General features: G+C 45.4%; 1 protein-coding gene across 1 annotated transcript in view; it reads right to left on the bottom strand.

Annotated features, from left to right (window-relative positions):
- The window catches only part of HK2 (hexokinase 2), a 58,598-nt gene that overhangs the window by 15,235 nt on the left and 19,034 nt on the right, over positions 1-24,329 (bottom strand). Inside the window, exons 2-7 of the mRNA XM_008590894.1 lie at positions 23,345-23,507; positions 7,597-7,745; positions 3,346-3,465; positions 2,666-2,761; positions 1,941-2,040; positions 1,458-1,641 (exon numbers count right to left, since the gene is read on the bottom strand). Coding sequence (XP_008589116.1) covers positions 1,458-1,641; positions 1,941-2,040; positions 2,666-2,761; positions 3,346-3,465; positions 7,597-7,745; positions 23,345-23,507 — 812 coding nt within the window. The remainder of the gene's footprint in view (positions 1-1,457; positions 1,642-1,940; positions 2,041-2,665; positions 2,762-3,345; positions 3,466-7,596; positions 7,746-23,344; positions 23,508-24,329) is intronic.

Raw genomic sequence — 24,329 nt, 5'->3', positions numbered from 1 at the left:
CACTGAAGCACCAACACAGGCACACGGCCTGGTGGCAGCCTGGCTACAACAGGAAGAAACTCCTTTGTTGGCTGCAGCATCTTCTCCCACAAAGCTGGTCCTATGGGAGGTTCTAATTATTGGTTCACAGGGCCCTAGGGCCAATGGGGCTCTCAAGTGTGGGTGGGTTTTTAATAAGTTTTTAGTATCAGTTTTAAAACCATTTGTTCCAGTCAACATTTGGAAGATATTTACTCAGAAACATATTAAGAGTGTGGAGAAGTTGTCTATGATGACTTCTGGGCTAGCACCACTGACAATTTGATGTATGTCCTCCCAGCCTTTGTCTTGACTGAGGACAAGCCAGAGGTGTCTTCTCAAGGCCTGGCTGGCAATTTTGTCTTCTGACACTTCAAAGGGTATATGGGTCCTTGGAATGACTTGGGTGTGCCTCATTAATGGAGGCAGACATTGGGCAAGTGACTTTTCAGCTTGTAAACCTCTCAACACTCATGGCAGCCACAATCAGTAGGTCCCTAAGAAAGTTCAAGTAAATGAACTCACATTTTGACAAGTGAGAGAAGCTTGTGACCTAAGTAAGCCATGCTTTGAGGAAGCAAGGACTCTCCTATAAAGAAAAAGTCTATCCACCGCTGACCTGGCGTATAGGGCTGGATTTTCCTCTCCAAGTAGAGATCTGCACTAAAAGCCTTCCTAAAACTGTCACAGCAGCAAGAGAAGCACAGCTTTGCTCAAGACATTGTGACTGCCTGCAGAGCTTGCAGCAATCCCTGTTTGAAGATCTTTAACAGGGACATTTGACAAATGTTTGTGACAGTGAAATCAAGTCTTGTAAGAGTCAAAAGTAACTAAAAACTGGAGTATAGCATTCATGGTCCAAAATGCTGGGGCCCCTCCTTTAATCCATCCCCGGGCATGGCTGGGCCACAGGTCCAGGGAAGGAGGCCAAGAGGCTCCTTAGCAGCTTTTCCATCAGCCATGGGTTTACCTGCAGCTTGGAAATGGGACTCTGGGACTCTGGGACCCAAGAATATAGGAGCCAACTGTCACAGCCTTGTCCTCCGGGCAGTGATGGGGGGAACTACAAAAGGAGCTTTCAGAGACCCTAATCTCAGCCATCTCAACACGACTTTCCTTATATGGTACATGGTTTCTATGAACAATTTACAAACAGAAGGTGGAAAGAAAGAGCAGTCTCAGAATATGAGCTTCCAAAGTGACTGCTCGGAAGGACACAGCCACATATTAGCCACAATCTGGTTTACCTGCCTGCTCTGTTTTAGAGCCCTCTTAGCAATTCATAGTCACAAACATTCCCGTAACCAGTGGGTACCTCAGCAACCTTTTGGGATATTGGACTGTAAAGAAAACGCAGAAACCACGCCCTGGCTCTGGCCAGCCCAACCTCAGCTCCTGAGCCCACCCCCAAGCCCACCATACAGAAGGGGCCTACTCACAGTTGCTTCCCAGGGTTTAGCGAGCCCATGTCGATCTCGTGGTCAAACTCCGTGCGAATGTCATTGAGTGTGCCGTCGTCCCCAAAGGCCCCCCACTCCATGTTGATACACATCCGCCCCTCGTCTCCCTCCACCATGTCAATGTGGCGCATCTCCTCCATGTAGCAGGCATTGCTGCCCGTGCCTGGCCAAAGCAAGGAACTGCTCAGCAGCCACCTGCACCGTCCTCTCCCCTCCAATCTGCCTCTTAGACTACTGTCCTTAAGGTGGCTGGGACTCCTTGCTGCAGACTCCTGGGACATCCCAACACATGGTCCAATCCTCCACCACCCTCCAACTCTACAAGTCCTGGCTCAGCCTTCCAAAGTGGCTGCATCACTAAATTTGAATATGAAGGACAAAGGAACACCCAGCCGTGGATCTTCCTCCCTTTCCACCCCCATCCACTGGCCACACTGGTCGTCATACCCAGTGTTCACTCACCTATGATGAGACCAATCTCACAGTTGTGATCATCATAACCACAGGTCATCATGGTTCCAACTGTATCGTTCACCACGGCCACAATATCAATATCAAAGTCCTGTGGGGATAAAAGGGAGGGCTCTGATGTTTGCCATCACAGAAGGGTTACAGATGTGAAGACGGGGAAAGGGCAAGATACGCAGCTCAAGTGCAACAGGGCTGCCCCTTACTAACCCGACCCAGAGGCAAAGTAGATTAGAGCTGGAAGTCTGGGGCCAGAGCCAGTGGAACAGCAGCAACTCACTCCCCACCCCACTTATCCTCATCGTGGAAGACCATTTTCCTGATGCCAGCCTTTGGTCTAGCTTATAGCCATCACTGCACCAATGAGAGCCCGTCCTGCTGTTGTCTGCTCCTCCTCTTTCTCCTCTCTCTCTCCCTCCCTCTCTCACGTCAACATCATCCCAACATTCTCACTTGAAAATGGTATTCAAATCTTTTTCGTGTTAAGGTTTTTCTTGCACCAGGGCTATGATTATTTATCCATTGTGATAATCTTTAAACCACAAAGGCATCTGATCACATATAAGATTACTGGGTAAGCATAGCAGGGAAGAAGAAAAGAAAACTTATCCTTAAGCTCCACAAAAGCTTCTCTCACTGAGTTGAGGACAGACAGGGACAGGGTCTAGGCAAAAGAATGCAAAGAGCCTGCAGACCCAAGTTCCAGCCACCCCACTTACCCCTCTCCGCTGGATGGCCTTCCGGATCAGATCCACCACGTCTCTGCCTTCTACTCCAGTGCACTTGAACCCCTTGGTCCATGAGACCAGGTAACTCTGGAAAAGGACCAAGGAATGAATACTGATTTCCCACAACTAAAAAACTCAGACCACATTCCTCAAACAGCCATCACGAGCAGAGACCTCTGCCTCAGGGCTGAACTAAAGGCAAGATGGAATTTGTACATTGCTTCCTGACTTGCCTGGGAAGGAAAAGCTCCAGCCCCATGAAAGACCAGGAATTGGGTAGAGAAGACTATAGAACTGCCAAAAAAAGACACTTATATCCTCACATCACGAACTCCCCAGGCTCCTTTCTTCTGAGGGTCTTTATCATAACACTTTAGATCAGAGGAGTTCCCAATTCCTCATTCCTGTTGTCCTGGGCGGGATAAGGAGACTGTGCAATGTGTGTGGAGGGGACGGTGATAGAGAGCACCACCCCTTCCTCTGATAATTCTTCACCATCCCCCACAGAGACACACAGTCATCCAGAAGCACGAAACTCTCAATATTCAAACCTTGACTGCACAGCCCCTCAGTGCTGCCGCCACCACCACAGTGGCAGCTGGCTCGGAGTCCTTCCAGTGCTCCCAGTCCCAGGAGTGAAGCAGCAAAAGTATCTGAAGAGCCCATCTCACCTCGTCCAGTTTAGTCTGGTGGCAGGGGAACGAGAAGGTGAAACCCAGCGGGAGCTTCTTCTCCTTGATTTGCAGCTTATCCATGAAGTTAGCCAGGCACTCGGCAATGTGGTCAAACAGCTACAGGCAACAACACAGGCAGATGAGCGCAGGCAGAGTAGTATAGAGATTAAAAAGCAGGGACTTTTGTCTCACAAAGGAACTCGCTCAACGTGAGCATAACCCATATCTCCTCTGAAATCATTTGCTCATCTACAATATGGGATTGATCACTGGACCTTCCCTCACAGAGTTACTGAAAGGATTAAAGGAGTGAATGCATATAAGGGCTTAATATTAGTTAGTGATCATTAAATGCTGTCTTGTCCTTAAATCATTTGTCTAAACTACTGTGAAAATAACCCTGCAAGACAGGAGAAATCATGGCCAGTGTTGATCAGAAAGTCATCGCATGCCCCAGTAACAGAACATCCTTTGGTGGCCCTGTCAGAAGTCCCCAGACTTGAATGCCCAGCTGATTAACTTACTAGAAAGAACATGCCATCTCACTGCCAAGAAGTATTTTAGCATCCCTGTCTTTCGTGATTGCGGGGGCCGTTGGGGGACCAACTTTAACAAAAACAAGTAACTTTTCTATTTTTCCTCCATTCTGGAAAACTAATCTCCTGGGGGCAATTCAAGGAAGTTATCTTTTTCTAACTTCAAAACAGAGCACCCAGTGAGTCCATGAAGATAAACACAGTTTTGTGGATGGGCATCCTCATGACCACAACCACCCTGAGCAGGACCCACAGCTCCTAAGCCTTAGAAAAAGCTATATTCACACTACACCAGGCTTCCAATCAGCCCAAAGCCCACAACCCCCTAGCTTCCTTCTAGCCCACTCAGCACCCTCAAAGAGAAGCTGGTGACCCTACAGATGCTCAGAGGCTGAGATCCGGGGTATTCTGGTACAAAAAGTAAGCAGAGGCCAACGAGGCTGAGCAGATTACAAGGGCCAGATTGACCAGGTGGCAAAATCTAAAAGCCAAGGGTGGATGGAAGAAGACAACTTTCCCTTTTCTCTAAAGGAAGAAGCAAGAAGATTCCACAAAACCACAGGTTCCCAAAGTGTGATGCTGCAGCATCGACATCACCACCCACACCTGGAAACATGTTATAAATGCAAATTCTAGGGTCCCACCCAGACATACTACAGCAGAAACTCCAGGTGTGGGGTCCTGAGATCTGTTAACAAGATCCTGATGCACTAAACCGTAGAAACTACTTGTGTTTACAAAGGAACTGAGAGGTCGGGGGAGAGAGGTTGAGAGGCCTATTGGCTCCCCTGATGCCTTGGTATGGTCAGCAGGAGGGACCCAGGAAGACAAGGCCACCCCAATCTGAAAGTTCAGTTCTAACTGAACCTCCTCCATTGCTTCTGTTCCCCTGTCTGATCCCACACAAAGTTAACAACAGCTGATGCTGAAACTTTGACCTCTAAACCAAAACATTCTCAAGAGCAATGGCTGGGCAAGGACAGAGCTCTCTCACCAATGGAATCACCAATGCACGTGGGCTAACTCCTTCAAGCAGAGGTCAAATATTTTAGTATGCAAATAGGGTCTAGAGAGATATTCAGCAAGTTCTATTCTGTTGAGAAATTTATTGGAGGTAAATTATAGAATGCATATATTAAACAAATTTCCGGCCCCTTCTTTCTGGTACTCTAATTAAAATGTTCTTTAGTACAAATAGTTTTTAATCCAAAGAAAGGAAGTTGCAGAAACTGTGCAAAGGGATAAAGTCAATCATTAGAGATTGGGGGGGCCCTTTAGAAGGGGAGAAGCAAAATGATTTCCCCTGACCCAGCCCTGACCACTGCTCCCTTTCCAATTGCACTCCCAACAGGGGGAGGCAGAGAAAAAAGGCAGTGAAGAGGCATTACATAATGCCCTGCCCAATACAGTAGCCGCTGGCCATCAGTAGCTATTTCAATAAATTAGAATTTTAAAAAATTAAAAATTCAGTTTCTCTTTTATACTAACCACATTTCAAATGCTCAATGCCACAGGTGGCTGGCTGGTGGCTACTGCATTGCACAGGGCAGATACACAGAGCAGTTCCACCACTGTGAAAAGTTCCATTGGCCAGTGCTATGGCCAAAGAATGTATACTTTTTCAAAAGTGGTGAAGAGGAAACCATCTGCTTCCTTATTGGAAGACTATCTCCTTTTTTCTTAGCTGAAGACGTGAGGATACGATGCTGGACAAAAGAGCTAACACCTTCCTGCCATAAAAAGTCTCAAAGGGCATTATTTTATGAAGTTAGAAAGGTTTCCTTTTCCTTATTGGTCTAAGAATCTGCTCACTCCCCTTCCCACAAGATACCCTTTAAAAATCTTAAGTGGCTTCTATTCAAGTTTGCAATCTACTGCTCTTAAGCGGAAGTTAATGTTCCAGAAGACAGATTTTACCCAGGGACGCACACTGCCCATGTTCACAGTTCTTCAAAAACCTCTGCATGTTTGAAGTTTGGTCATTCTGTCTTGGTTTTAACTAAATTGCATTTTTCAAATCCATTTGTTTTCCTTCAGTTAAAATATTGACACCTAATACGAAAAAAAGAAAACAGGAAAAACAGCACCAGTAACTCTGCCACTAAAATAGCTACTATGAACATCTTTCCAGCCTTTTTTCCAAGTGTTTTCTGTTGCTTTTAGGAATATAGTATTCTTTCCCTTCCTCAGAGAGAAATAGACACTGATATTTTCTCCTATTTTTCTTTCTGTGTCATTTTTATGTAGTATTTTTCCATTTATTCAAAACCTTTCCAATAGTCCAACAGTTTCATTATTTCTTCCAGGTGGGTCTCATAGTTTTTGTTGGTTTTTCTTTTTTTTTTTTCTATTTTAGATTAACACTGTTTATGAATAGTATGGAGAATAGAAATAATTATCTTTATACTCTCTTGGTGATTTGAGAGAATTTAAGGTAAGCTTTTCAAGTAAAACTTTACTCAGATCTTGAATGTTTGAAATGGATTCTCTTTCTGTACTGGCAGACACACTTCATTGTCCGCAGGAGTCCCAAACCATTGCCAGGCTCTGGGGAGGACGCTGCAGGGGCTGGGAGGTACCGGATCCCTTCATGTTGTTGAGGTAAGGGCAACAGGCTATAGAGATGAGATACAAATGCATGGAGTGTGCCGTTCTAATAAAACTTAAAAATCCACCTAAGACATCATCACATTGAAATTTTTTTTCACAATCACAGCTAAACTTTAGGTGCTCTTTTTTGTTTTGTCTTATTAACTTGGTTCTCACATATCTATAAGCTAGGGGGTGGGACCTGGGACAGGAGATAGAGGCAACGGGAAGGAAAGGTGACCACATCCACCATGATGGAAAACAATGCAATTGCTGGCCACAGAGACAGACAGCAGAGTAGGAAGAAGCTATTACATGAACGGAGACTCCTGGGAAAAAATTGTAAGAGCACCATTTATGTGCCAGGCATTGTGCTAAATACTGAATGTGCATCATCTTCTCTAATCTGCACCACAGTCTGGGTACTATCATCCCTATTCACAGATGAATAAACTGAGGCTCTGCCAGGTGCCATCCTGCCCAGAATCCCACAGCGAGATTACCTGAACACAGGGCCCAACCTCTTCAATACATCAGCGAGGTGCAGGCATGAGGGAGGCCGTGTGGGAGCCTCTCCCCTGTGTGTCCTTCCAGACATTGCACTGGAGCCCTGTGACAACCTCACCCAAGCTAAAATGCTCACAGTCCCAGGGACCTGGCCTCATCTTTCCAACCCCAGCATTAAGACAAGGAATGCAGGTTTACCCTAAGAATCACCCCCAAAGACAAATAAAGGGTCTAAAAATATCTCCCCACATGTTCTACCCATAGTCAGAAATTCCTTTCCCAGGGGGTGGCCTGGCATGGTGGAAAGAACAGTGACTAAGGGCTCTGCCTCTTCCAGGCCCCAAGGCCCAAGATACGGCAATGCTGGGACACGTCTTACTTAGATTTCATGTTTCTCCTCCATTCACGCTTTTCATGATTGAGGACACACTGGGTATAAAACATGGCAGCAATAGCCAGAGCTCCAGCTGAGAGGGATCCCTACAGCTGTGCTAGTGTCCAGGAATGTCTTCCATGATTGCCTCTCCATGGGCTGCGAGCAGCTGGAGAAGGTGCAGAAAGAACGTCCCAAAGAAGGTTCTTGTAAGGTGGCGTCTCACTGACAGAAGGGTCGTACCTTGTTGCCGCTGCCACGCATGATGTCCTCAGGGATGGCGTAGATCTGATTCTCCATCTCCACCTTCTGGAGCCCATTGTCCGTTACTCTCACCCGAAGCACACGGAAGTTGGTCCCTCCCAGGTCCAGAGCCAGAAACTCTCCATGTTCTGCAAAGAAGAAGGGCCACCATTAGCTTCAGGAGAGACAAATAAGTCAACCTGCTCCACAGAGATGAACCGGGACTTAAATCACAGAGTCTCTCCCAGGACACCGTTTGGCAATGGGTGAGGTGTGGCTGGTGGGTTTTACTTTTCTGTACACACATTAATGTGTCGTCTGCTTTTCTTAATGCTAAGCACTTCTATATCACTTTTATAATTGCCATCAACAATGAGACCATTTCACATTCAATGACGGGGTGCTCATCCCTTCACATGAGTCAACTATTTCCCTAGTGCTTTCAGCAAGTCCCCATTGAGCTCCAGGGGCCCGGCGAGCCCTGCACCAGGGGTCCATGCCTCAATTTTGTTCTTCATATCCCCAGAACACCCAGCACGCTGCTGCAGGCCTGAGGGCCCTGTGCCTTCTGCCAAACTGTGATTGTATTACAAAATGTACTTTCTAATGTTTGCATACTATGATGGCAGGGTCCTGAGGCAAGATCAGAGGGTTATGTGATGGAGTGGAATGGAGTTCAACTGGCAGGTCAAGCAAGTTGGATCTCAGGCTTATTAGAATGTGAGCGAATGCTGACCCCAGAGTATGTAGGGCAAGTCGGGCCACTCAGCTCTTCCACTCCAGCAAGCCACAGAGCTGTGAGGGAGCAGGGGACAGTGAGACTCAATGGGCCGAGGTCTCCATGGGTCACTAGGAAGGCACAGTTCCTTCTCTCCAGGAAACAAGCAGTACAGACAGGAAACATCCAGATTCTGGACAATAATACAGCCTGCTATGGGGAAGCACCCATTGTATGGCACAGAATGAAAGTGCTGAAGAGGCGCGGAGCCCACAGCCAGGGCTGGGAGAGGAGGTGGGCTCACCCTCCCGCAGCCCCTCAGTGGGGAATGGCTCCACCAGTCAGTCCTGCGATGCCCCACTGCACCTTCTCTGAGGATACAAGGTAATTGCCCGGGGACTTACTGGCATGTTTGTCAACACTCAGCCCCTTCCTGAGGGGAGACTGCCTCTGAAGGAAGGTGGATGGATCAGAGGGTCAGGGAAATGCTCTGACTCAATGAACCAACAAGGTTTATTCCATGCTCAGGTCCCTTGGCAGTCCCCTGTGCCCAAAGGGGAAACTTGGGATAACATCACCAACCAGAGATTCCTGCACACCTAGCAGTCAGGTGGTGTGATATACGGAGACTGGCTCTGAAGCCCACATTGCCACTTTTTAGCTGAGGCAGGTTCCTGAGCCTTGGAGCCTCAGCTGCCTCATCTCTAAAATGTGAACATTATATCTTATCGGGTCACTGTGAGGGGAAAAATTAGACAGCGTGCCTTAAGCACCCAGCACTGTTCCAGGGAGTTAGGACACACTCAATAAGTACCAGATACTTTCCATCCAGGCTCTCAGCAAACACTGCCCCATGCCTACACTTGAGTTTCGCAGGCTCATAACAGCAGGGGAGACTAGAAACCTGTCCAAGAAAAGCCAGTGGAATCAGCTCAGTGACCAGCATTCCTCCTCAGGGGCACTAATTTTCCATTCCCTACCCGGCATCTGGAGGTGGCCCCACCACTAACTTCAGTCGCTGGCTAGCTAAAGCAAGCAACATCAACCCCACCACCCCCACACCCCCACCCCTGGCCATGGGTGACTTTTCCAGACACTCTGGTTCTGAGCCTTCCCTAGTAGTGGGACCTCAGCCAGATTCTAGGAAAAGCTATGTGGTGGTTGTCATGAGGAATGAAAAGGAAAATCAAAGATGAACTGCCTCATCAGCACTCTGGAGCCCAGGACAAACACGATCCGCTGAATCAGTGGCCACGGGGGATTGAGGTGGCCGAGGCTGCCCCTGGTTGGTCATCATCCTAGGCCAGCCCAGCTGGATTCACTGGAGGGGGTGGCTCTATCAAGAATGGTAGTTTTGCAGTGTTTTCTGATGGACTGAAGGGAAGCCACAGACAATCATAAAAATATTATAATTCCCTGATAATTCTACTCCTAGGAAGAAATGTCATCCTTTGCTTTCCTTATGGACTCCTCTGGAACAGACATTTGCCTTGCTCCTCCCCAGCACCCCCTCCACAAACACACATGACCACAACTACCAGAGCCAAAGACTATACTTCTGAGTCCAGAATATGAGGCAGGCCCAGCACCGTGGCTCTAGAAATCCTGAAGTGACCCCTGGGGCAATGCATGGGCCCCTTTCCTAGTGCCCACCTCCACGCCATGCTTAAAAGGCCCACAGGGCAGCAGTTAAGCACTGGACTTAGAGACAGGTGGGCAGGTCTCATTTTGAGTTCCAGCTCAGTCGCTTCAGTACCTGCGTGGCATGGGCACATCACAGGGCTCTCTGAGCATGTCACCTCACCTGTACAACACGGCTCACAATGCTGACTTCTTGCAGCAGGAGTGAGGCTCACACAAAATACAGAACATGTTATATGTGAACACAGGAACACATGGTGAGCCATCCGTAAAGCGCTGCTGTTGATGCCACTGCGTTACCATTATTCCTTTGTTTGATTATGTAGCTCCTCCCCTAGTCTTTCTTTGCCACTCTAAACTCTACCTACTGATACCGGTGGCTCAAGATCTACGGATAATTGTGAAACTTCCAGGACATTCCGGAAGCCCAGAACAGGGCCCGTGTGAGCATGTGATGGGGCATGAAGGACGAATGTGTCTATGGGCCTGGTACAATCAGACTGGACAGGGCAGGGGAAAGGCTCTGGGGCAGGAAAACAATATGCCCATAGCAGGTTTCTCAGGAAAGTGCAAAGCCACATGGCAGAGGACCCAGGACGGTCTAGAGATAACATTCTGTTGAGTAATTGTAGTCGGTATTTGGGGCAACTTATTAAGAAACTATCTCACATTGCATTTGCTTATTGATGGCTCATTTATTAAACTAAATGTTTGCGTGCCCACTGTGGGACTTATATAGGGGACCCTTATTTGGTCAGAGGTAAGGTTTCTTCTATTTGTAGGCATGCTATCTCTGGATAACCATTCTAGCTTTTTTTAATTTTTATTTATTTATTTATTTATTTATTTTTAAAGATGACTGGTAAGGGGATCTCAACGCTTGGCTTGGTGTCAGCACCACGCTCAGCCAGTGAGCCAATCAGCCATCCCTACATAGGATCTGAACCCGTGGCCTTGGTGTTATCAGCACCGCACTCTCCCGAGTGAGCCACGGGCCAGCCCATTTTAGCTTTTTTTTTTTTTTTAAATAAAATATAAACATCTGATCTTTAAAAGTTTAAAACAATACAAATGTGGACAAAATGAAAAGCAAATATCTCATTTCTTTTCCACACCCTGAAAGTAATCACAATTAAAGTTTCTTGGGTGTCCTTATTTACATTTATTTTAAAAAGACACAGGAGGCTATAACAGACACCTGCCAAAAAAGGGGTTTGAATCACCGGTTCCAGGAATGTATGCTTGTAATTTGGAAGATGTTATCAAATTATCTTCCTGTAAGTTCTCACCAATCTCCACTCAAACCAACAGGTCTGCTTTATTCTCTCCAGGATCCCATGTTATGTAGCAATTAATCTTTGCCAACCAGCTAGGTCCAAGTGGTATCCCATTTTTCAACTTGGTTTCTTTCATTTGTGCAGTTAGGCATGTGAAATCTTGACTGGCCTATGAATTCCTTTTTCTGTGAATTATCTACTTGTGTCCTTTCCCTGTTTTTTATTTATTTTCTTAATAATCTAAAAGAGCTCTTTGTATATTCGTTTTGTTGGTTGTATATTTGCAATTATTTTTTTCCCAGTTGGATATTTGTCTTTCAATTTTGTTCATGCTATTTTCGCCATGCAGAAATGTTCAATTTTTATGCTGTCAAAATATTTATGGTTTCTGAGTTTTATGTCATGTCCCTAAAAGTCTTGATGAACAAAGATTGCACTAGTTCACCACCTTTTCTAAATCTCTCCAATTCCTCCTATATGGGGACACTACCCCTGCTAAAATAATGAAGCAAGGTTTTGCCATAGATTTGTTTAAAAGATCAAATTCATGTTCTATTTTCTTACGTGACCTTTTTGAAAAACAAAATCCAGGACTGTCACCTCTCTGTCCCTGGGACAGAGTTCAGACTTTCTCACTCTCATCTGGGTTACTGTGGTAATAAAACAACAAAAAGACAGAGGCAGGTGTGAGAGAGATTTGATAGATTGAAGGCCCAACATGTTGATGTCTTTGACAGAAGAGAAGCTAAGGTTTGTTAAACAACGGGTACTTTGTTTATAAACATTATCTCATTAATCCTCAACAACACAGGTAGGCATAACAACACCATTTTTACAAATGAGAAACCAAAGCTCAAGTCAAGTAATTCAAACCAAGGTTCAAATCCAAAGTTTTTACTGCAATGAGCAATGAGTCTGTTCTTGGGAAAATTATAAATCCTCAAATAAGGAATTCTTCACTAACAAAGCCAAGAGCATAGAACCCCCAGGTGATAGCAGCCCTGGGGCTAGCCAAGGTGACAGAGGACGTGATGCTGTGGGTCTGATGTTGAGTCACTTGGTTAAGGTCATGCAGGGGTAAGTGAGAGCTGGGGCTTGAAGCCAAGTCAATCTGTCTCCAAAGCCTGTGCCTGTCTCTCTGTACCACACCCACAGCTTTCCCCGCTCTGGTTCCTGGAAGCCATAAAGTGGTAAGAAGAAAAGCAAAGATGCCAAACCTTTATCTGTAGCTACAGCCCATCTCCCCAGGCTTATTGGATGGCCACACCCGTCAGACTCAACCTTCTATTTGGGGTAAAGGGATGGGGACAAGTGAGGTGGCAGGCACACAACCACTAGCAAGAGCGACACACCCTTCTCCCAAGAGGACCCCAGGACTTACACAAGCTTGTGGATGCAGGCTTTTTTTTCTTTTTCTTTTCTTTTTTTGGTAGCCACAAATCAGTGCTCTCTCAAACAATTATACCAAACCTCAGTTCCTGCCTTATTGGACACTCTCCAAATCCTCTCCACTGAAGTGTCCTCCCCCGCAAAAATATAGACCTCCTTATTAAAAGTGTACTCCTAAAAAATATAGACAAGAAAAAGGGTACCAACTCTCTACCAAAAGGAAAAAAAGGTGCTCAAAGAAATGGTGCTGGCGCACAGCTAAGAGGAACCAGCGATAGGAGTTTTAGGCAGTGCCACCCTCCATCAAATTGCCCAACAGTTAAGATTCCAGCAGGTCCCTGGGGCAGTCTGTCTGCTGACTCACTTCCCGTCTTGGACTGCCATTCTGCCCACTGTTGGTTCACTCTTGTCAGATATGTAAGGTCGGCAAGATAAAGGGGTTTCAGTTTCTCCTGGGAACTCACCTGTCACAGGCAAAGGCTGAGGACTAAAATGGCATTTGACTAACCACCTGAACACAATAGTCAATGTCATCTTACTTGATGTGAGATCAGTAATTTATTGCAACAGGTCATCACTCCAGCATCATTAAAAGCATGTATTCACAGTAGCCCAGTACCTGACAATGTCCAGGTTTTTTTTTTTTTTTTTTTTTTGAAGGGTAAGGGGCAAGGGCCAGTTGAATTTTCCAACAGGGTCTATTTTCAATCATTAGATATTTGCCACTAATTAAAATAGATCACCACCTGTTCCTCTCATCTGAAGCTCAGAGCAGTGTGCCAACCAGTGCTCTAAGAGTGACTTGCAAACAGTTTTGGTTTTGGTTTGTATTTTTAAGCAGCAGGGCCTTTTCCTCTAAGGCAGCTGTGCTGAGAAATGGCAGTGCCTTGGTTAAGGCTGGAGGCCCTCACCCCAGGGCTTCAGGTGACTAAACGGACTTATTCAAAACGATAAGCTCCAGAGGCCTCTTTTGAAACAAACGGTTTTTATGCAGCATTCCCAGAGTTCTGGGGATCCTTGAAGATGGCAAGGCCTGTCCTTAGTGAGGGTTAAGAGAGGCTAATTAAGGTACAGCTCCATCTCCTACACCCTCACTTCCATTTTTATTTCTTCTCTGTGCTTCTGTCTTTTATGTGGCATTCTACCTAAGATTTCATTTGGTTTAAATTTGGGAGTGGGGTCCACACCCCCAAAACTGAAAAGATTCATTTCAAAATATACTTGAAAATCACCATTTTAAGAGTCAAAAATTGAAACATTCTAGGACCTGCCAATAAAACACTTCCCATTCTGCAACTGGGTATTTCCACACTGAGCATATTGCAGACAGTTACTAAACATTTCTTTCTGCCCCGTGCTGCATGCAAACCAGCCCTGACCGACCCAGGAGAGAGGGAGCAAGCACCGTAATCGGAGCTATTCTAGAAGGAATGGTGATTTCTGCTCGGACAAGGAAGCCTTCTCAGAAGGCAACATGAGACAGCCAGGACTTAGTGAGTACAAAGTTGCCAGACAGAGAAAAGGGGACATATAGGAGGGGAAGTTCATAAACGCTCAGTGTCCAGTGAGGCAGGACAGAGGTTTGGTATAACTATATGAGATGGCACCGAATTGTGACTGCCAAGAAATGGCTACAACATAGGGCTCACATGATATGGCTACAAGCACACAGCAGATGCCATTGACAAGGGCCTCGGTTCTTAAGCAGGTGAGACTTGTGTTTTCAAAAGGGCTCTAGTAGCACTGTGGCAGATGGGTCTAGAGCCAGGATGGCTGGTTAGAAGGCTGCTGTAGTAGTCCAGCCAAGCAGCAATGAAGGCCTGGATTCCAGGACCATGTAGGGTGGTCAACCAACCTGGTTTGCCCAGCACAGAGGGGTTTCCCATGACATGGAACTCTCAATGCTAAAACTGAGAGGCAAATCAGGATGGCTGGACTGCCTCGGATCCAACCATGGGGCCTCCAGCCCTTCCTTGTCTCCCAACACCTGAGGTATGCAGCTCTGAACTTTGAGGTAGGCCAAAGACACACACTCACACTTTCACATCCAGTTCTTGAAGTGGCCCTATAATAACTCAATGCCCCCTCAGGGACCTTACTTCCACTTGCCCCACCACAGCAATTTCCAGGGGTCCAGGTGACTGCACTGAACATTCCCATCTTCCTCTATGGAGTGGCTCCAGGTTGGGGAGACCTTGTTTTCCCTCTAGTTTTCAAGTGCGTATTAGTACACTGCAACGGACTGCTCTGAGGTATGGCAGGTACTCCAATTGAGAGGAGGACTAAAGAAGACAAATCTCCAGATTCTGGGTAGGTAATCCAGAATGACATAAGTGTCAAGGCACATATTCCCCATGTACCTGGAATCACCAGTTGCTACCACATCTGGCAGCCTCTTCTTGAGATTCAGGAACCCAGTTACTCCATTACAACACAACATCGGCCTCCACATAATGGCCCAGCAATAAAGAAACAACTCCATAAAGGTATCAAGCCATGCAGTCAGTTAATGCTGGTATCTGGTACAACCAAGGAACAGGGTAATCTGACCTTCTACATCATTGGTGTTCAAACCATTTCAAGAAACAGGATGGTTTTTCCAAATAAAATTGGTATGCCAGGGCTGGCCAGTTAGCTCACTTGGTAGAGCATGGTGCTGATAACACCAGGGTCAAGGGTTCAGATCTGCATACCAGCCAGCCGCCAAAAAAAACCAAAAAAAATGGTAAGCCATAAACATAGATAAATAGAGAAAAATAGAGCTGTTCTAGTTGAAGGGAGGGGCCTGGAACACATAAAACATATTTTATACACTGTCCTAGTGCTTTTGACTCAGGAAATGTTTCTTAAGCTCAAAATATGTGCTCAAAATATGTAACACAGAAAGGTGTTACAAGAGCCCCACAGATATGAAACCACCTTTCAAGGGATTAAAACATGATTATGTTTCGGGCCGGCTTGTGGCTCACTCGGGAGAGTGTGGTGCTGATAACACCAAGGCCATGGGTTCGGATCCTATATAGGGATGACCGGTTCACTCACTAGCTGAGTGTGGTGCTGACAACACCAAGTCAAGGGTTAAGATCCCCTTACCGGTCATCTTTAAAAAAAAAAAAAAAAAAATCATGATTATGTTTCAATATTGCATAGGCTTTGAGCATGTTAGGCTTCTCAGGCAGGCAGACCTGAGTTCAAATCCCATTTTAACATGTATTTAGCTATGTGATTTCAAGTAATTTGTTAGAAATTTGATACTCAGATTTCATCATCTGTTAAAAAAAAAAAAGCAGGAGGGGGGATAACGATAATCTCTCTAGCCAGCACCTCCCCTCCACCCACACCCCAGAAGACACACATGCACACACACACACTCACAGTCTGTTAAGATTCAATGCAGTGTAGTGTAAGGTGTTTGGCACGATGCCTGATGCATGTAAATGCCATCTTCTATATGGAGGCTGTCCGTCAGTACAATCTTCAATTTATACTGTCAGCACCACATAAACCACTTATTAACTTGCTTGTGTGCTAGCTATTGATATGTCTCTGCTGCATGGCTGTTTATACATTGCGGAGCAACCAAGATAAGGGTTTCTTTCAGGTTTAGCCAGCTTCCATGCAACCTATCGCCAGCCCAGTCTCCCTTTATCATATCACGTGCTTGCATTATATGGCCCGGTATCACTCTCTAATTGTTTCTTTCATCTGCATGAGCCTTATCTCCTCCCCGAATACCATTTTCACTCTTTAAAGGTATGGCACATGGAGGCTCAGCACATTGCTGCCCCAGAAAGAACGAGCCTCAGAGGGGACCCTGTTGAACCAAACTGAACAGCTAGGCCCGAGTTACTAAAAGAAGAATGAATGCTTTGTGCTAGCAGTATGGGAGGTACCTGCGCATAAAATGTGCCATGAGGGGTGTGCTTATGGGCCCAGGCATTGGCATGCAGCTGGCTGACTTCAAATCCCAACATTCCACTTGCTCACTAGACAGCTTTGGGCAAGTTGTCTAATCTCTCTTAGTTTTGTAAAATGAGATTCAGAGTACCTACCATTGGATCACTGTGAGATTTAATGAGATAGCTCAAATATAGCGCTTAACAGAGTACCAGGCAGTTAATAGGTCTATAATTTTTATCACCATCACCATCATCATTCTCTGCTCTCTAGGGCATTAAGTCTGGCTACAGGATGAAGATATACTCCCTGTGAAAATAATTCATAATCCAGGCACATGGATAAGTGCAAATGATCAATTTAACACTCCCTTACCCTCACTCTGCCTTCTACGGCATAGTGAGATCTAAACAATCTTGCCAAGAAAACAAGGGGATAAAGACACCACAAAGACACTTCATTTCTAAATTAGAACATGCAGCTGGAACATTTGCAGATTTTCAGTTGGGTTGTACTTGAGCTTCTTATTTTAATAGTAAAAGCCAACTCATATTTATGATCTATTTTAAAAAGGTAATAATCTAATTTGCCCTGGACACTTTTGTTCAGCAACATGAGCTGATGTAAACTGCATCTTATAGCCTTGGAGTCAGAGCTACCTACACTTAAATTCCAACTCTGTCATCAACTGACCACAGATGACCTTGGCAACTATGAACCGTCTTTTAGCCTCAGTTGCCTTATTTTTAAAGTGAGAATATCTCTCTCTTAATGAAGTTTTTATGGAGAGTAAAATAGACTTATGCAAACAGCCTAGTACAGACATTACGGGTGCTCATTAAATGTTGTCCGGTATTCCTGCATTTACTTTTAAGATGAAACTGTCCTCCAAAAGCCAGTCCTCGCAATGTGTGCAGTGGGCTCCCTGACAGAACCATGGTTAGGGCTGGTACCATACGCACAACCGTGGCTTAGATCAGGGCCGCCTACAGATGGGTCAAGAAGATGTGATTCCCAGCAGATACAAATGAATGCTTTCTTTACTCAGCTCTCCACTGCAAACAACACGGGGGTACAGACCACAAATATTGGTGAGGACATGGAGCACGCAAACTCTCATACATTGTTGGTGGGAGCGTAAAATGGTTCAACACCTTGGGGAAAAGGCCTGGCAGTATCTTACAAAATTAAACATACACCAAACTCTCTGACCCAGTAATTCCACTCCTGGTTATTTACCCAAGGAAATGAAAACGTGTCCACAAAAGGGCTTGTGCAAGAACGTACGTGGCAGCTTTACTCCTAATGGTCAAAAGCTGGAAACTGCCCAGGTGCCCATCAATATTCATGTCATATACAATTCCAACTATGCCATGGAATCAGCAACCAAAGAGAAAGAACTACTGGTAAGACACAACATGGGTACATGCCACATTATGATGAGTAAAAGAAGATTTGCATAAAAAACAAATACTGTATGAGTCTATGTGAAGTTCTGAAACATGCAAAACTAATAGATATGGAAAATAGAGCGTGATTGCCTCTAGGGAGTTGGAGACAGGGATTGACTAGGAGGGCACAGGGGAACTCCCTGGGGTGATGGTAACATTCTCTATTATGGTAATGTTCTCTAATGATGGGGGTTGTATTAAACAGGTATATGTATTTATCAACTCTTCAATGGTACACTTAAGATTTGTCATTTCATTGCAGGTAGATTTTACATCAAAAGAAAAAAGAACAAATATTGAACTCTAGTTAACAATATGCAGGCTGAAGTTTTAGGGTTGAAATGAACTCATTTCTGCAATTTATTTTACAATGCCTCAAATAAAACAAGTTGGGCTGATGGATGAAAAGATGGAGGGGTGTGATAAAGCAAATCTAGTAAAATATGGATGTTCACTACAGAACTCTTTCAAATTTTTTATACTGCTTGAGGGAAAAAAGAAAACAAACCCACAAATATAGACTTTTTTTTTTTTTTTTTTTTTTTTTTTTTGCAGCTGACTGGTACAGGAATCAAACTCTGGACCATGGCGCTATCAGCAACACACTCTAATCAACTGAGCTATCCAGCCAGCCCTAGAGACCATTTTTTTATATACTCCAGCTGACACTGAATTCAGTCATTCGCGTAAGATATTCTTGGACCACTTACATCTATTGCACTTTTATCTATGCCAGAAGCATAGTCCACACAGTCTATGAAGCACAGATACTTCAGAATAGGCCTTGAACATTTTCCCCCCATGGGGCTTGAGGGCTGCTGACCTCCCTGGCCTTCTGACTGAGAACACATAACTTGACTTGAAGGTTCATCTTTCTTCAGTATAATGGAGGACTCCATCATACATGGATAGCCTGAAACTTCCTGAAGTCTCTCCCACATTTTCTATCAGGACTTTGATTATAATTATATAGCTGGGGCCTGTATAAGAGAGTTGGGTCCTGCTCCTCACACCAAAGTGCAGGGTGATAGGGATGAACCCTAACACCTGCTCTCTTCATGCCAATCTCCTCCAGAAGAAAGCACCTGGCAGGCTCAGTAAAGCTGGTACTGAGCGTGACTTTTGCACTGGTGAGTTGTGGCTGCAGTCATGCGTTTATAGCACATGTGGCAAAGTCAGGTAATCGATTCTCCCTCCATTCTCAGACCACTGACTCCCTGATACTCCCTCTTTTTACACATGAGGAAATGGAGGATCACAGCATGAATGAACTGCTCTGAAGCATAAAGTTTGAATTCAAACCCATTTGAAGCTAGAATTCTGATTCTCATCCCTCACTGTCCTGAAACTACACATTTCATGCCTTTCAAGAAGTAGCCAATTTACAAATGCCAGCCTAGACCAAGACTGGGCTGAGGATCATTTAAGGCAGCAGCTTTCAAACTGCAAGTTAAAAACACATAGCAGGTTGACGAGCAACTTTCTTAAAGAATAGAAGATAACAGACCCTACTGTATCATGTTTAAGAATAAACATTGGTCCCTGGAACTTCTGTTTCATTATTTATAAATATTTATATAGATGTGTTTCTTGCTGTGAGGGTACAGTCCAGAAAAGCTAGAAAGCTATTGATTTAAGAATTAGGTCCCTCCAGATCAGAGATTTGGATCTGACATTTAATTTCTCAGATTTGGGGCCGGCCCGGTGGCGCACTGCTACAGTGCGCCGCTTCGGAGTGCGGCGGTGCTCCCGCCGAGGGTTCGGATCCCACATACAGACCGGTTCCACTCACTGGCTGAGCGAGGTGCGGGCGCAGCACCGAGGGTTGCGATCCCATTGCCGGACACAAAAAAAAGACAAAAAGGAAAAAAATAAATAAAATAAAATAAAATAATTTCTCAGATTTGAAAAGTAATGCTAGAAATGAACCGGCTGATAAACAAAGGTTCTGAGAAAGGAGACATGGAATAGGCACCACTGGAGCAAAGGCCTTGAGCCTTCTGTAGGAGGGAGACACATATAATCACCAGTGGCAGCAGGAGGAGCCCAATTGTGGCCCCAGCCAGGAAGCAGGTGCACAGGCAAGGCCCCATGGCTGTGTGAGACCCACCAGGGGGAAGGCAGCCGTCCCCTTCTACACACAATGGCACCCTCAGTCTTTCCTCTCAGCACCTTACTAGGGTCCAATAACAAAGAGAATTTTCATGTTTGACAGACTTTATCAATTTAGGAGTCACCAATCTTGGTTGCCACATTCTGTAACTCATACCCCCAACTAATAAAACATAAACTTGAAAGTCTTGATTTTGACCACTTTAAATCACATTCCCTCATGTTCTCCCCAGTTCCTTTTTCTTTTCTCTCTCCAGAAACACCCCTATCAGTTATTGGATATACACTTTCTAGCTTATATCCTAATAACTTTATGGTGTGTGGGTGTGGGTGTCCATAAGCAATGTATATAATTGCTTTAAGGGAGTTTTTAAAATTTACATTCAACTACTGTGAGGTACATATCCTCCCACAACTTTTTCACTTGTTGTTTCTTGAGATGTATCCATATTTATATACATTTATTTATTAGCATGCCATATAGTATTCCATCATATGAACAGACCATAAACTGTTTCCAATATGCTGTTATTATAAGCAACACTGCTATGAACATTAATGGACACATATCCTTGGATTCACATGGGAGTTTATCCAGGGTATAGAGTTGGACGTGGAATTGATGCATTATCATATGCACATATTTTCAACTTTACTAGAGATTGTCAACCTCATGTCCCAGGATAACCACTATTAATTGTTTGATGCATGTCCTTGAGACATTCACATACGTACATACATATATGAGTTTGCAGAAGTGCGAATATGAATATAGATAAAGATACATGTACTATTTTACAAAATGAGGTCCCAGTCCACATAATATATCTCATGCATTATAATGAGTTGCAGAGGACTCTTGTCTTCTGTATAAATTGGCCCCTGCCCACCTGATGGACATTAAGAGATTTTCCCTCTTTACAGTATCTCAAAACTTTGTGTGTAAGTAGACTAGTGCACTAGTTCCAGTACATGTGCAGAATAGGCTGGGACTGCTGGATCCAACCTCTTATCTTACAAAGGAGAAAACTGAGTTCTGGAAAGCGGAGGTAAGGAGCTGGCCTACAGACCCCAAGCAAGTGAGGAGGGAAGAGATGGGTGCAGGTTTCCTGCAACCTGGTCTCTACTACTCCAGGGGCCACTTCCTTTGCTTATGTGAATAAAACATTCCAAAATACGCAGCTACCAGTGCAAACTCTAAGTGGCAAGGGGAAGTCTCTGTGCCTCCAATCTCAGGAAAGCAACAAGAATAAAAAAAGCTTGTCCCATCATTAGTTCTCCCCAACAAACTTATTCGCCTGCCTATAGCACAGGCTATACAATCAGCCCAGCCCCATTTCAGAAAGTGTTAGTTGAGCACTTACTGCGTGTGCCACTGCTCACACTTACACATGCACAAACACACATAATGCGTCGGGTGTACCCTTGATGCCTGAACTTCAGCATGTACAAGTTTGATTCCTGACTCAGCTTCTTATTAGTTGTGTGATCTTGGGCAAGTTATTTGACCATCCAAGCCTCAAATTCCTTATCTAAAAAATGTGGATAAAATCTGTACCTACCTTATAGGCTTCTGTGAAAAGTAAATGAGTTAACACATATAGGTGCTCCGTACGGTCCTTAGCCTGTAATGTGTATTTGGAAGATATTTAGGGCACTTACTTAGTGCTAGTGCTGGGTGAAATAAAGTCAAGGCCCTCGCCCTCAGCAGCTAGTAAATTTATCAGAATGTCAAACAGAAACTAAAGAAACGGGTGTGGTTTCTAGTCAGAGGGAGTGACAGGTAAATAAACATGTGCAGGAGGGCACAGGAGGGGTAACTGGCGGAGACCCCTCACCTGAAGGGGCTCTTTGAAGGGCTGAGACACACACACTCAGCAAACAATCCCAAAGAGGGTCACACCCTAAGCATTGGGTCCAGGCTAGGTTCCAAGACTTCAGCAAACACAGACTTATTTTAGGAACTGTGAATGAAAAGTCTTCTCAAACAAACTAGGCCCCTAGAGACTCTCAGGGAGTGAGCCTCAAGGGCACCAGTGTCATGGAAACAGTGCAGACACATGGTACAGCCACCAGCCTTGAACCCGGTCCTTCCCCAGCCCCCTCCCCCCGACTCCCGGGCAGAGGCCTCACCAGCCACCAGCCTCCCTCAGGTTCTTGGACTCTGTGCTTCCCGGGTCTTCTTGGCCTCCTTCTCCTGTCCTCTAGATGTGAGAAGCTACCCCATACCCCACACCCCTCATCCCGCAGGTGGAGGGTTACTTTGAAGATTCAGTGAAACAAGCTGTGTGAAAGCCTGACATGGCTTAGTCTCATCCCCTTTGCACAGGACGCTGCCAGCCCCAGGCAGCTGGGCTCACATCCTGGTGTCATCTTAAATCCTCTCCCATTCCTGCCCACCACCCCCACCAGAGCCACGGCTTGGGCTCTGCCAAGCCAGCCCCCTCCCCTCCACACATACTGCTGGTGAGGAAACATTCCCATGATAGTCCCACTTACATCCCTCAAAAACCCTCATTTACTCCCCAACACCAACTGAAGAAAGACTATCTAACCCTAACCCACCTTTCTAACTTTAATCTCTACCATGACCCTTTTCTCCTGAAGGACTAAATCACTTGCTGGGTGGTAAGAATTCTGCATCCAAATAAGGGAATTAAACAAAGCCTTGACAGGCTCTTACTGTAGGACTTCAGAGCCATTAATACCTTAATATGCACTGTGGCTCCTCACGTTTTCCCCAAGTGTATTCGGACTTCTAGTACTTTTTCATGGACTTCACGAAACCGTCTAGGACAGTCTGTACTACATTGTTTCTCCAGCACACCTACAGCATGTGCCAGTTAGGACGTGCATATGCGCGCCAGAGAGCGACTACCGAAGCCGATGGCTGTGCCCATCGAGGCACGTTTGTTATAATTCATCACCACCTCTGTGTGCAATCTCAGTGAGACTGCAAAATGCCATACTGGGCCAAGCAGCCCTTCTCAGCACATAGATGGAAAGCATATGGCTGAAAGCCCTGGTAGGGCTGACAAGAGGTGGTTCCTCCTGACTGCCAAGGCTGCCAGCTTACCTAGTCTCCTGTCCATCCTACCTCACAGCCTTCCATTCTCTACATGCCTATATTAGCCAGGGTTGGCTTTTGTGGCTTCAAGCCCAGAACCTCCACAGACACATTGTTCTTTGGGTCCCTGAGCAAAGCCAACCAAATTGCCCCCCTAATAATGGGGCACCCAGCCCCATCCCCTCAGGTGCAGTACCTGTCCCATCTGGAGTAGACCTCACAAAGGTGGGCAGCATTTTCACTGATGCAGTGGGGTGGGTGGTGGCTCCAAGTCCTTTCTCCATCTCCTTGCGGAACCGCTTAGAGATCTCCAGAAGGGTCTCGTCAGACAGACGCATGTGGTAAAGGTACTGGTCGACCTGGGAGAGGGGAAAACATGAATAGAGACCTACAGGTTAAATGAATAGTGGTGTAGGTCTGTGTCATGGAACACTGACCAGTCCTTCAGAAGAATAAAATCTGTTAGGTACAGTAGGTTATTATTAAAGACCATTAATAGAAATCAATTTGACAGGACTTCATCTTTTTTGAAAAAAAAAAAGAAACTAAAAATTAAAATTATAAAAATAGGTTTAATTTTATTTCTAGAAAATGGTGAAGACCAGGGGAAAGGTCTATTGGGAAAGAGGACAGTTATTTTCAGACAGGTTGAGTTTAAGCTCCTGTGACATACTCAGATGTTCATTACCCACATTTCTTGTTCCCCCCACACACCTCTCATGGCCGCTCAGATCAATCCTATTACCCCTCACCCTTGGTCAAGCAGCCATTGCCTCTTATCTGGGCTTATACAATCCCTGGTTCTTTGACCTCTTCCATCCATTTTCCACCCTCCAGCCAGACTCTGCTGATCCCCTGCTTAAAACCTTTCAGTGGCTTCCCACTGGAACAAAACCCGAAATCCTTGCAAGGCCTACATGACCTGGCCTCTACCCACCTCCTAACCTCATTATATGTCTCTGCACTCTTCGTGCAGATCTTATCCCTGGTGCGGTTCCCCAGCTTCCCCAGCTCGAGCCCATGCATGCAGGTCTGACAGCTGCCTGCCCTGCCACCTCTTACCAATCCTCAGGCCTCTCTCCACAGAGGCCTTCTCTGATACTCCTGAATACAGCAGTCAGGCCTCTCTGTTATTCTAAGAACTTGAACCTTTCCCTTCACAACACCATCCACAATTGGGA

This window comes from Galeopterus variegatus, unplaced genomic scaffold (assembly GCF_000696425.1).
Source record: "Galeopterus variegatus unplaced genomic scaffold, G_variegatus-3.0.2 Scaffold6444, whole genome shotgun sequence".
Classification (NCBI taxonomy): domain Eukaryota; kingdom Metazoa; phylum Chordata; class Mammalia; order Dermoptera; family Cynocephalidae; genus Galeopterus; species Galeopterus variegatus.
This window is presented reverse-complemented; position numbering and strand designations above follow the sequence as displayed.